Raw genomic sequence first — 13,016 nt, 5'->3', positions numbered from 1 at the left:
CGTTGGGAAACTCGTGGGCACTTTATAGAGAGTGGCAGTGCGGAGGAAATAGTGACCAGGGTCACACATGGGTTAGAAAAAAAAAAAAAAAAAAAATAAAAAAAAAAATAAAAAAAAAAAAAAAAAAAAAAAAAGCACCACTGAGCATGCGTTGTAAAAGGGAGAGCGCGCACTGTAGCGTCCTAACTGCAGAGCCCAGCGCTCCACAGCGACATCTGGGTGGAAATACAAAAGGCTCTCAAACACACGCCCTGCTCTTTTTTTTTTTTTAAAGATATTAAAAAGACAAATTGGAAATATATGCCGTCCTTTTTTTCTTAATACATGCATTTATTTGTTACATTACAGAATATTCTTATTAAGATGCAGTTATTCTGCTTTGTCCATCCCCCTGAGGATAAGAGATGGAGACATACAAATTAGTCAAAGCCACAAGCATAGAACATACCGACATTACACAATTAGTTACCTCAAAAAATCCAGGAAAGTTGAGTGCAGCCCTCTCCTTCTGGGCTCCCGTTCTCTTTGAATCCCATCCAGCCAAAGTCTTCTGATCACACCTTTACCCTCTTGTTGTCCCAGGGCTTCTTCCTCATAACTCAGCGTCTCTGATCCATCTGGGCCTTTGGAGAACTGGATTTTGGAGCGAACTATTGGTTGGGCATCATTTGTTTCTTCTTGGGGCAACACTGCCAGCTTCCCTCTCATTTTGTTACAATCCTTCTGGTTTAGGACATTTGCATTCATGAGAGTCGTCAGCGGGATGTCCACATCTTGTTGAATGTCAGACATACCAGATCTTCCGAAACGCCTTTTTCTTTGAGATTCCTCTGCAAAAGCTGCCTTTTCAATTTGTTGAGGAATTGCCCATCCATCAATCAGTGTAAGCGAATTCAAATCCCACATATGACCGTCACTTCCTAGTTCATTTGAACTTTGATGTATGACTAAGTTTGTGGGCGTATGCAGAAGAGGCTCCTGATCTGCAGTTGAAGGTTGAAGCTCATTTGACATGGTGTCACTTGTCTGCAAATTGTCTTCGGACTCAGAACAGATCTTCTCGCCGTATTCAGTATCTTGCACCTGTCCAGGTAGCCAAAGGGTCAGTCTGGCAACTGGGTCCGGACTCACAACAACCACACCCTGAGGGGGTTGTAATTCAGAGTGATCAGAAATAATTGTGTCCTCAGTCATTGCACGATCAGACGCCATGCGGTCTGCAACAGGAGCACTGGAGGTTTCCTGCGGTTCAGAGAGAAGCGTCGCAATAGGTTTGTCCATAATGATGATGGGGCCAGTGCTGACGATAGCCTTGGCACCTGAAACGACACGCTAGGTCAGTCACTGTTGACTAAGAGACCAGAAACAGACCAAGTCCATTTAGTGTTGCACCTTTTGACCAAAAACAAAGCACTGACCTTCAGGAAGGTTCTTGACCGACAGACCTTTACACTTTGACGTACAGCACTTGCACACTTCTGCATTTCCACTAAGGTCCTCCCATCTGAAAGAGGGGAAGAAAAAAATGAATCTCATTTAGTCATGAAAAGGTCACAAAATACATGTGATGCATGTAGAAATACCTTGACTGGATCATGTTGTAGTTGCAGGATTTAGAACCAAAGTTGATACCCTGGTCTAAGATAACGACACTACAGTGGATGTACAGCTTCAGAAGAGAGAGCAATCACAAGGTCATACAGTTAACACAGAAGAAACATGTCAGAAGAAGAAGGGAAAAGAAAAAAAAAAAAAAAAAAAAAAAAAAAAAAAAAAAAAAAAAAAAAAAATCAAAATTCACCTCAGAAATGAGATACGATGTGTCGAGAACAAGATTAACCACATCCGCTCTGTCGGAGGCCACAAATAGTGCAACGGCATGACGGGAACCCAATCCAGCTGTGCACCTGGCAGAGAGCAAAGGCATCACAGGTAATTAGCTCACGGACCAACGTCACAAACAATTCAGCTGACTGGCTGCTTACCCTTTATTCATTATGACTGCGTGCCTACGCCTAGTCTGAGGCTCAGGAGACGCAGAGACAAAACAGGACTGGATGAAAAGCTGCTGCTCTGGCCTGGTTTTGGCAGAAACCTGGAGGTTGACAACCTGTCCTCTTTTGTAGATATTAGAGTCTGCAGTGCTGGTCCAGGATGCTGCAGGAACAACAAAACATTCAGTCGAACATTCGTGACTACAAATGAAACAAGTCAACCTAAAAAAACGCATGCTCATAAAATCATATTACTCACGGTTCATGGCTTGAATGTTAAAGGTCTCGCCATTCTCAGGAAATGCCGTTGAGTCAAAGAAGTTTGGATATGGCCTGAAAAGACATGCATTCCCCTTCAGTATAGTTGTCTGTGGGCACTTACAAGTGATATGGTAACTCAGTGAATGCACCTTTTTGGGATGCAAGAGATGTGCACCGTGGGACGAGTTTCCAACCAGGTGGTGGGCGGCATTTTGAGATTCAAGTAGAGAGAGTTGGTAAACATCACCAAACCATTCTGCATCTGTAAGAGAGCGTCAAGACTGCTTTACAAAGCTGTGAAAATAAAAGTAACTATAGTAAAGAAAGTGGTCAACTCACCACTGGTGTAGTGCCACACTCATCGAAACCGTAAGTGAAGACAAATTGGTTCGGTAGCTCTCTGTTGCTAAAGCAGCCATCACCGAACTGCATCTCCTCTCCAGTCAGTGAGAGACCGTTGGAGCTCTTGTCAACCAGCAGAGTTAGCTTTGATTCATCACAAAACACTTCAACTCTGGGAACAATGGGGATGGGAGGTAATTCAGCAAGCACCTGCAAGTCAGGGATCAAAGTCCCCCACGAGCTGAAGAGGGCGTCAGGTGGGGTGAAATCAAAATTTCTTTCAAAGGGAAAAGGCACGAAGCTGTGAAAAAATCCAGGAACATCGTGGAAAAATGTGGCATCCTGCTTTTTTATTACTGACTGAGCAGCAATATGGTGTCCCAAAAGAAGGCACAGTAACAGCTCCATCGTCCCCATTGCAAAATTCAAAGTAGGCCAATCACTCGGATCACCCTCCTAGCCCAGGTGTGTCATTAATAAGGTGCAGCAGCAGGGGGGGACAGGTGCTGGCAATCCAGCTAACAAGGCTGCCAGCCAAGTATGCTGCTTTCGCAATGCTTTTTAAAAATCCTATTTGTGTGATTAAATGTGAGGCGGGAAACATTTACAAGCTGTTATTAAGAAAAACTAAAAATATGGAAAATGTGTATTTTGTTCATGTTATTGCTGACTGCAAATATTACAGATAACCAGGGTCTTTGTTGAGCCCTGACCGATAAGATCAATTGTATTAAATAGTCTAGTCTTCCCCATCTTAGCAGCAGTATTTACTTGAAGAAGAAAAAACTCCAATTTAGCATCTTTGGTATGACTTTCTGACATTTTATGGTCGTGTGCTGATACAATAATCCCATAGAATAAAATTGAGCACATAATACATTTCTTTTTTTATATAATTCTATGCATGTGTGGACCAGGTCACATTTACACATTCCGTGGACTCAAAGAACTAGATGATCAAGCTTAACTCTACGGACACGTAGCACAGTGGTGGAAGAAGTACTGAATTTGTTTACAATAAAAGTAGCAATACCACAGTGTAAAGATACTCTGTTACAAGTCCCGCATTCAAAAATGTAAGTAAAAGTACAAAAGTATTAACATCAAAATACATTTAAAGTGCCTAAATTAAAAGTAGGCTAATCATAGAATGGCTCAGTTCAGAATACATTACTAGATTGTAAATAGTGTAGCATTAATGTGAATATCAGGTTAATGTTGCCCCTAGTAAAGTTGGAGCTGGTTTGAATTACTGTTTGTACTTCTGGGTAGCCTAATAGTAACAATAGTAATCCTTATAATAGAGGCCTTATCTTATGATTTTAAAAATGTCCTTTCAAGAATGGACAGAGTTGCATGTGTTTTTTAATCAGATAACTTTTCCCCTCTCCTTGGAGAGTGAACGTGCTTCGGGGCGGAGCCTCCGCACAGGTAGGCGGAAGTTAGCGCAAGTGTGTGTGCAGGTGAGCGGCAGTGGAAGAAAACAACGACGGACCAAAAACGTATTGTCACAACAGCTGTCAGACATGACTTCTATACAACTTGTACACTAATATGATCCAAGGTTGACATGAAATCCACCATGGGGAATTTAGGTAAGTTGACTCTCACCTGTGTTTCACTGAAGTGACAGAATATGTGTTGCGTGCGAAAGTTTCTTTAGGCGTGGTCTGCGCGGTCCTTACCTGAGACCTAGTGAACAAAGGTTTGTTTCTGGTGTTTAGATGACCGAACGCAATGTGAGATCTTATTTTTTCTGTTCATTTCAATCAATGAAAACATCTTAAACTAATTGAGTCAATGAGGCTCACATGTAGTGTTGTGGGGGGAGTTTCACCTAAATAAAAGTGAAACTTTGTGGGCAACCATTGCGTAGGCTTGCTTAGAATTCCTAATTGCGGGCTGTTGTTGTAGTAGTATAGCATGAGTCCCACTGTGTACTTCCTATCGTTGCTCTAGAACCTAAATAAAGTGTCCGACATGAAGCAGGATAGTAGTGTAATTATCGGAGAATATAATATATTGGAATGAAGGATACATTAGGTTTGATACAGTCACTGAAGGTTTAAATTCTATCAATGTTTCTGTTAAGGTATGTACATTACAGTAACAATATGTGCACTTGAACGGCAGCAAACATTAGACTAACAATATTATGACCAAAACACAGTGACTTTTTTTCTACAGCACCCAGCATACGGTTTGAATGAGACAGACCAGTAGCAGATATGAGTTTCTTCCCTGACCCGTCAGGCCAGTTCAATGTGGTGGGTGTGGATGTTTAAAATACCCAACCCGTAGCTTTGTCCTGTGTGGTTCAGGAGCGGGTTATGGGTGAGTGCTGCTTCACCTTTCCTCAGAGGAAGGGGAAAAAAAGACCCGGTCTCTGAATTTGTCGCCATAGCTGCAGCATTTTGCAGCATTGCAGGGGGTGAGATCTTCAGCCATCTCTGCAGGGGTTGGGGATGATTGGAAGTGTTGTCATGGTGTACTAACCGCTGGCCCGCTTCTTTTTTTTCTTTTTTTTTTGGCTCTGCTGAAACCACAAGCTCGCACACAAGCTCTCAATGTACTGCAGTTACAGCTCGTTCTATATTTCACATCACAGTGAATAAACTGATTTTGTTTTGTATACTGTGTTCCTGTCAACAACACAGCTGGTATTTATATACTCTAATATTTGATTGCAGTCAAATGCTTCAGTGTGATCATATGCACTGTCGTACACTTGTTTTGAATAAGTTGTGTATCTTGTTGGCAGAAGTCCCAATGCTCACAACTAAATTCAGATTATGAAGTTGAAATAATTTCTGCTTCCTCTAGGGGTATGCTGTTCCAACCTCAAGGACAACAAAGCCCTGATGAAGATGGGGCTGGGGCTGGTGCTGGTGGGCCATGTTAACTTCCTTCTTGGAGCGCTGGTGCACGGCGCTGTGCTCAGGCACATCAATGTGCACTCTCTGGCCCGGACCATGGTGTACGCCATCTCTAATGTCATTGCTATTGTAGCAGGCCTGGTGGTAAGTGGTGTGAAAAACACACTGTGTGCAAGAAGAACTTAAAAGCAAATTGATATCTAATAGCGGGTATTGGTTTAAAATAGTTATTTTAGTAATATTGTATCATCTGTATCTGTGATGAATGATCTGTCTGTTTCTTTTTGCTGGACTTCTTGTGCCCGTTAGGGAATTATTGGTGGAATAACTGCCATCGTCCTGTCCAAAAACAAGAGGAACAGGATCCTGGTAAATACTGCTCCCCCTCTCTTTGGCACAGCTTCTCCCTCCATTTAGCACTCACATCTGTCATTTGCTGTCTCTTGTTAGAACCTGCCCTCTGCTTTTGAGTGTGTATACCTATTTGGATACATGCAGATATGAAATTCATTCAAATATTGGATGCCCGTCCTCAGATTGTGGACTGGCTGGGATTTCTACTCCATGTTCCTAGAGCTTCCCTTTTACATCTACTTGACATTGAAAAAAGCATGTTATTTGTTGTTTTACACACTAGATCCAGTGTGTAACTAACGTACTCATGTTGTGTCGTCTTTGCAGCAGTGGGTCCTTCTGGTCTTCAGCTTCCTGGCAGGTCTCTTGTCGGTCGCCTCCACCCTGGGCTTGTCAGTATCAATGGTGAAAGCCATCATTAACAAAGGACGGGGCCTGCTAACACACTGCACGTTTTCTGGCGAGGATCACAGCTCTTCCAGCATCACGTACGAATGCCCCTTCGACCCCACCCGGATCTATGTAAGTTGAATATAAATATTTGTCCATCAGCAGTTTTTATATTGACTTGAATTGCTGCAAAAAAAAAAGAGAAGTGTTTATTGATCAGAGACCTGTGCCGTCATCCTTTTTTTTTTTTTTTTTTGTCAACCAGGGCACCACAATCATTCTGTGGGTGCCTCTCATCTTGATATCGCTGGTGGAAATGGTGTTTTCCTTCCGCTGCTTTGCTGCCTGTACGTCATTCCTCTACCTCTGTCCGTGCAGGAGGCGGCCGACCCGGGGCAGGAGAGTAAGTTGCTGTCAGATCACCGACTCTGTTGACAGTGCTAGAAAGACCAGAGACCTCCATTATTTGTCACAGGCAGATGTTACATCATCTCAATGGGGTAGGGATGTGAAACATTCAGTTGAAACCGTGAATTTTAAAAACATTCAAAACACAACTGAAAAATCCATACAGTGCAAGGGACAAATACTGTATTGTAAACTTGATTTACTAAAGGAGAAGTGCATATATTTACAAAAGATATCAGCACTTTCCTGCCTGACTGACATTTTTATTCTGCATACTGTACTGTTTGGGGTTACACCTGAATGTCTTTGAAACAAGAAACAAAATAGCCTATTATACTATTAAGTAACGCTTACATTCATTTATTGCATCATACCAACTATTTTTACAAGGCTTAGTTAAAAAAAAACATTTAATCAAGTCACAGTTCCAACAGTAAACTGGCATGTCTTCATTATACCCACAAATGGCACTGTGACTGTCATTTAATTGAATACAAATGGAAGCCAGTGGTCCAGACCTGCTGACAAGGCAAACCTAAGCAGAGTAGCATGGGAACCGTGTCCCTCAGCGCATGATCACATGGTTTGATCTGTGGTTGAGGGTTGGCTTGAAGTTAACTGGAAAAAAGCACACATCAGTACTCAGTTGATGTTATCATTGTATTTATCAACCCCTGAACCTCACTAATGCATATAGAAAATAAAATGTACTCATGCACTAATGGTTATGTTCTAAGACCATTGTAATAACATTATATAAATTAACTTTACTTTTCGGTCTGAGAAACACTTCACAATGTTGTCTGGACTGATGTTTGACCAGCCCTATAAACTGGTTGCTTTGTGGTCAGATATTTAACCTTAAACATGTTGAATCAATCAGTGTAAAATACGAAAATTGCAAACGGTGACTGTATTCAAGAAGTCGTTTCATTCTTGTCGAATGTGACTTTCTTGTTACCTTTTCTGATACTATTGATTTATGCGAGGTAGCTTCTCTTAAATGGAATTCATGTTAGTTTCAGGCGCATGGCCAGGGAGCTGTTGAAACGCCGCCATCGCCTCCAGAACGAGATCCAGAGAGCGATGCTGGAACTGAGCCTGCAGAGCAGGATGAACTGCTGGACGACACTGCAGTGGAGCAGAGTGCATGGCTCTGAAGCAGCTAAACCTAATGATAGGTTGCAAACTGCTTGTCCTGACTGGATGACATGAAACATCTGAAGGTTTTGTATTGAGCGTGTCTGTTACAGATTATATGTCTGAAGAAGAAAGACATTTGTTCGACTTGAAGTCAGCAATGGCATTTTATTTCTCTGATAAAATACTGCCGTTGGTTTGGTTTTAAAATATGAGATATTGTTTGTATGTATTGGGGTATTGTCTTGAAAATAAATAGAGCACTGTCACCTGTATCTTGAATTTGAAAGACATTAAATGTAGCAGAGTCAATCATTTTATCAGACGTAACACTTTATAAACAATCTTATTTCGAAAAATGTTAAAACAAAACTACGTAACTTTTCAGGGCAGTTTTTATTGGTGTAAAAAAGTGTTCAATGCACACTGGGGTCTGTCAGATTTAAATGACACTTTTCAGAATACAAATATATACAACAAATTAATTCTGTACTCTGGATATTTAAGTCCAAATTTAAGTGGAATCTAAGCCTGACACCAGCAATTAATGTGACAGGACCCAAACAATTTCTATATTTTGTGGCAGGAGTCCGAAAAAGATGAAGACGTCAATGTTTAAAAGGACACATACTAAATTACGACCTAAAATATAGAACTGTAATTTCACTTGCCTTGTGCCATGTAAAAAAAGCTATTCAGGTATACACAACCCTCTTAACCCCTCTTGGTGACCTTAGCAGAGACACAAATGTATTACAGAAAAGGATCTATTGTATAAACATGCTTCAACTGCATTTTTTTAAAGACACATGACACAAGTGGGACTGTAAGACATAACAGAGTAGCCAAAAATATCTATGATTTAAATAAATTAAATCCATCAGATATAAAAGCATACATGTACTAAGCCATTTTTACAGAGTTACATCACAAGGGAAAAGCAAAAGTCATAGAATAAAAAGATTAATAAAAAATGAAAAAGCATACAAAAAACAATACTCAGTTTGACCTCAGTCCATAAACGGGTACGGTTGAAAAGGTGTCCTAGAAAACATTTGGATCCCCCATCCCATTCTGAGGGGGGTGGGGTCTCATTACAAAGATATAGTTCTTCACGTACTTCGACAGCAGCAGCCTGGAAAGATGTTTTATTCAAAACAATCTCGCTTTAAGATGCGTTCTGATCCGTTGCCTTGGCATCAATGGCTGCTGAGGACCTCAGGGTGTCTTGGACTCCTCTTTTGGCCTAAAAGGACCCAGAGAAAGGACACGATCAACATACCCAGTAAGCCATGAACAACATGGTCAATGAGTGTGTGCACTGCTTTCTCACTTTGAGGTGTCCATCTTCTCCTCCTCTGGCACCTTCTCTTCTTCTTTTACTTCTATAAAAGAAAAACAAATTCATAGTAGTAATAATATTATAGGATGATCTGACTTAAAATGTTAACTCATAGGATGTACATAACTCTTTAAATAACAAAATGAGATGAAGAGGGGAGAGTGAAAATGTAAGAAAAAAAAAAAAAAATGGATAGATACCTTTTGTTTCCTCTTCACCTTTCTTCTCCTTTTCTTCTCCCTCTTTCTCGCCTTCGGTTTTGGCTCGCTTGGCTTTCTTGAAGCTGGTTGCGTTTCTGCGGCCTCCTTCGCCTTCATCCTCTGAGTCGGAGAACTCCTCCTCACAGGCTATCCTCTTGTCATGAGCACGGACTGAACATTGACAGCGGGGAAGGGTCGAATCAGAACATGGAACGCTACCGTTTCAACTGGTTAACTGCTAGATTCATTGTTATTGAAACTTTAGGACTATGCGAGAGGTTCTTACTGGAGATGCGTTTGTTGGGGTCCTCCTCCTCCTCATCACCACTGTCCTCCTGCACAGCGTCCTCGGGGATGGCCTGCATTTGGACTCCCGGGGCGTGGGGCAGCATGCGCAAGTTCTCAAACAAGCGCTGCCTAGAGGACAGAAAGCAGGTTCAACGCACAGACCACTAAACAACCCGAGACGCAAACCGTTACCTATGATGTAGCCACGTTCTCAACTTTTCTTTTTCACAACTCAAGTTTAAAAAAAACAATTGCCATTCATAACCGAATGGCAGTTTGATGCACTCACTTGATCTTCTCCAGGTAGTCATTGGTGTTCTGATTGGTCATGTTGGAGGGGCTGATGTGCAGCTTGAAGTCTGGTCCGAAGTACTCAAAGTAGTCGTTGTATGGGAGCTCTGTCAAGTTGAGTCAAGTTAATAAATATGAAGTTATTTTACCGTTTGTATGAGGCTACTAAAAAATGTTCAAGACTATTTTCACCTGCAGGGCAACTAATGCTACTTAAATATTTTGTGGTTTAATGATCAATGGATCTGGTAACTGACTAATAATGAATGAATAATTCATCAATACTTAATTATCTCCAATACACTGTATAATGTTTGTTTACTCAGACGGTGCTTGATCACGACCACAGAGAAATTGTTTCTCACAATAAAAACCAGACAAACTGATCTCAGTGCAGCATGGGCATAAAAGACTCACCGTTGGGGATGGAGGTATCAAGGGCCACAGCAGTCTCATATGTCCAGCAGCGTGCCACATTACGGATGGTGTAGCCTCCTCCGCCCAGCATTAGCAGTGGCAGGTTGAAACTCTTCATGTACTCCACACACTTGGCATGGCCTGAGCACAGCATGGGAAGATAATGTTTAGTTTCTCAGTTAAATCAAGATCCAGATAGCTGCAGACCACTTTGCTTTAAGTGTCATCAGGAGAGAGATGTTTCAAATAACCTTTAATGGTGAGGTTAAAGCAGCCGAGCCTGTCTCCTGACAGAGAATCGGCTCCACACTGCAGAACCACTGCACTGGGCTGGTACATCTCCATCACCTTGGCCATGATCTACACAAACAATAACATCCGCTCTCTCAAATTGCTGCTGTCCACCAACTATTAAAACACCTCAATCAACAAGTCTTTGGTTACTTACGGGTTTGAATATGGCTTCATACGACTCATCGTCAATCCCATCCCTCAGTGGGTAATTCACAGCGTAGTATTTACCCTTACCGGCACCAATGTCCTGCAGAGAACCAAGGCAAATGTCAACTCACCGTATGACTATGATGACAACATGAATGGTCTGTTAAATTATGTCCAGGCTCACCCTCAGGTCGCCCGTGCCGGGGAAGTACTCCCCATACTTGTGGAAGGACACAGTCATGACACGGTCTGTGGTGTAGAAGGCCTCCTCCACACCGTCTCCATGATGGATGTCAATATCTATGTACAGAACTCTCTGGTGGTATCTGGAAAGACGGAAAAAGGTTCACTTGAGTCCTAAAACTTTTGATCTAGCCTATGAGAAAAACTTTTTGCCGCCTTTGGAAGTATTCAAAATTATATATTTAACATTGTCTGAAAACAAATGTGCCCGTTTAGCAGAACGACTGGACCATAAACTCATCATCAGTTCCCAAAACAGATATTTTGATCACCCACTTGTGCAAAACAAAGCTGTACTTGAGTGGCTATGATAGGGGCTTTTGTACTCACTTCAGTAACTCCAGAATAGCGAGTACGATGTCATTGACGTAGCAAAACCCTGAGGCCTCAGACTTCTTGGCGTGATGCAGGCCTCCGGCCCAGTTGATAGCGATGTCTGTCTGCTGCTTGTTCAACTTCACCGCACCGGCTGGAACACAGAGAAGAATTAGCAGCCTGCTCGTGCTGAATTGACCAGATTACTGGGGCAGCATGTCACCGTTTGAGCAGTATTTAAAAAGAGACGTACCAACGGAGCCCCCTCCTGAGAGCTGGCAGAACTCAAATAAACCATCAAACACGGGACAGTCCTCTCCCACATTAACTGCAGAAGCAGACAAACAGTTTAATGAACACGAAAACGACTTTCTACGAAAGCAAACTCCACCTCCGACCAAACTTACATCTCTGCATTTGTTTGCTGTACTCCGACATGTTGTCCGGTCGAATTGAACGCAGGAACTTGATGTAGTCGTCGCTGTGATACTTGGTCATCTCTTCTCCGCTGGCTTTGTGTGGACGCTGAAACACAAGAGGACAAGTCAGTTCCTGGGGCACAAAGAGACGAGCCAGTGAGGTCCAGAAATGTGACTGAGAAGCGCCGTTACTGTAATACAACATACGTATATCTCCATCTTTCTGTAGAGGCCATAGTTGAGCAACAGGTTGTGTGTCATGCGGATTCGGTGGGGCTTCATGGGGTGCCCCTGGCCATAGTAATAATTTCCAACATCACCTAGGGAAAAAACAAAAACACACCACGCTGAATTATTTGTTTATTTCACATGCAAAAGTTGAACAAATGTATACGTGAAGTAGACGGTTAACACTGAACATGATAACTTCCTGTTCAGACCCTGAATGGGTCGTGATGGTCTATAATACCATCATGCACGTCGGTAAAGATCCTAACTCTAAAACACGAGAGTCAAATTGCTTCCACGAAACTACACAAAGTGCCCAGCTACACTTTCACGGTGGCGCTTTGTTGCAAGCATCGATTAATGTCGACTAAAACATTAATCCTGCGACGAACTCCCTCGCATTTTGAAGGCAGCGAGATGAGCCATTTTAATGCGAGCTTGGCGTTAGCGTTAATTGCGGCGACAATGAAGTACTGATATCCCCCATTGTTAGCTCTTTAGCTAGTGACCTTAACTAATCCAGCTCAAAAACTACCATCCGGTATGTAAACGGATTGGGAATACATTTCGAGGGAAACCCGAGCAAATACTACCGGGGCATTAATACTCCGTGTGGGTTTAGCGACGCTGGTAGACGGAGATGATGAAAGCCGCCTGCTACTCAAGCTAGCTCGGTTAGCTAACGTGCCTGGTTAGCGAGAGGTGGAATAAACGGCAACCTTTGTTGGCGCGAAGTGGTGCATTTCAATCATCCGCGCGGCCGCTTGCTACAGTTTAAGCACACGAGTACTCACCATCATAGTAGTAGCAAACTTTTTTCTTTGTTCCTTGGGAAGTAAGCGCCATTTTAGTGCTTTTTGGCTGGCTTTCACCGCACACACTGCAAGAGACAACAGCGACGAGAGGCGGATAGTTTGTATCACGTCCAATCAATGGGAGGTAATGTCAGCTGCTTTCAACAGGGGGCGACAGAGTGCTCCCCTCTCTGTGTGCGGTTACTCGTGTTGAAGTTCTTTGACTCTATTTAACAGTTTGCACTACCTGCTCAGCAGTGGTGGGCTTCTGGA

General features: G+C 42.4%; 3 protein-coding genes across 4 annotated transcripts; 1 reads left to right on the top strand and 2 right to left on the bottom strand.

The window, feature by feature from the left end:
• Positions 1-317: 317 nt before the first annotated feature.
• On the bottom strand, positions 318-3,032 carry zpcx (zona pellucida protein C). The gene is made up of 9 exons (XM_031848109.1): positions 2,595-3,032; positions 2,405-2,517; positions 2,254-2,327; positions 1,986-2,157; positions 1,802-1,907; positions 1,584-1,669; positions 1,419-1,504; positions 470-1,319; positions 318-391 (listed from the first exon to the last, which is right to left on the bottom strand). The coding sequence occupies exons 1-9, from the start codon at positions 3,012-3,014 to the stop codon at positions 370-372; spliced, it is 1,929 nt and encodes a 642-aa protein (XP_031703969.1). The 5' UTR covers positions 3,015-3,032; the 3' UTR covers positions 318-369.
• Positions 3,033-4,050: 1,018 nt separating this feature from the next.
• On the top strand, positions 4,051-9,020 carry tmem54a (transmembrane protein 54a). 2 transcript variants are annotated; one of them, XM_031847484.1, is made up of 6 exons: positions 4,051-4,192; positions 5,421-5,617; positions 5,783-5,842; positions 6,155-6,349; positions 6,483-6,620; positions 7,645-9,020. In XM_031847484.1, exons 1-6 carry the CDS (start codon positions 4,168-4,170, stop codon positions 7,783-7,785), a joined length of 756 nt encoding a protein of 251 aa, XP_031703344.1. In that variant the 5' UTR covers positions 4,051-4,167; the 3' UTR covers positions 7,786-9,020. The 2 variants fall into 2 exon arrangements, with proteins under 2 accessions (XP_031703344.1, XP_031703342.1); XM_031847482.1 differs by having other exon boundaries at positions 6,483-7,690.
• Positions 7,968-12,883, bottom strand: LOC116383550 (probable histone deacetylase 1-B). The gene is made up of 14 exons (XM_031847481.1): positions 12,744-12,883; positions 11,929-12,041; positions 11,710-11,827; positions 11,556-11,630; positions 11,318-11,456; positions 10,929-11,070; positions 10,752-10,844; positions 10,555-10,663; positions 10,304-10,444; positions 9,885-9,993; positions 9,594-9,724; positions 9,308-9,478; positions 9,099-9,150; positions 7,968-9,011 (listed from the first exon to the last, which is right to left on the bottom strand). The coding sequence occupies exons 1-14, from the start codon at positions 12,793-12,795 to the stop codon at positions 8,984-8,986; spliced, it is 1,473 nt and encodes a 490-aa protein (XP_031703341.1). The 5' UTR covers positions 12,796-12,883; the 3' UTR covers positions 7,968-8,983.
• Positions 12,884-13,016: the final 133 nt, after the last annotated feature.

Source organism: Anarrhichthys ocellatus, unplaced genomic scaffold (assembly GCF_004355925.1).
Source record: "Anarrhichthys ocellatus isolate YVR2014 unplaced genomic scaffold, GSC_Weel_1.0 scaffold7, whole genome shotgun sequence".
NCBI lineage: Eukaryota > Metazoa > Chordata > Actinopteri > Perciformes > Anarhichadidae > Anarrhichthys > Anarrhichthys ocellatus.
The sequence above is the reverse complement of the archived record's forward strand: the minus strand, read 5'-3'. Positions and strand labels throughout refer to the sequence as shown.

Bases quoted from the DNA above. Each gene is read 5' to 3' on its own strand.
- zpcx (XM_031848109.1), bottom strand. From the start codon at position 3,014: ATGGGGACGATGGAGCTGTTACTGTGCCTTCTTTTGGGACACCATATT. The intron at 2,518-2,594 runs GTGAGTTGACCA...GCTCTCTTACAG, and splicing joins AGTGTGGCACTACACCAGTG to ATGCAGAATGGTTTGGTGAT. The intron at 392-469 runs GTAACTAATTGT...TCTTATCCTCAG, and splicing joins ACTTTCCTGGATTTTTTGAG to GGGGATGGACAAAGCAGAAT.
- tmem54a (XM_031847482.1), top strand. From the start codon at position 4,168: ATGAAATCCACCATGGGGAATTTAG. The intron at 4,193-5,420 runs GTAAGTTGACTC...TGCTTCCTCTAG, and splicing joins ATCCACCATGGGGAATTTAG to GGGTATGCTGTTCCAACCTC. The intron at 5,618-5,782 runs GTAAGTGGTGTG...TGTGCCCGTTAG, and splicing joins CTATTGTAGCAGGCCTGGTG to GGAATTATTGGTGGAATAAC.
- LOC116383550 (XM_031847481.1), bottom strand. From the start codon at position 12,795: ATGGCGCTTACTTCCCAAGGAACAAAGAAAAAAGTTTGCTACTACTAT. The intron at 10,445-10,554 runs GTTATTTGAAAC...TGCTGTGCTCAG, and splicing joins CTTTAACCTCACCATTAAAG to GCCATGCCAAGTGTGTGGAG. The intron at 9,725-9,884 runs GTGAGTGCATCA...TCTGTCCTCTAG, and splicing joins GACTACCTGGAGAAGATCAA to GCAGCGCTTGTTTGAGAACT.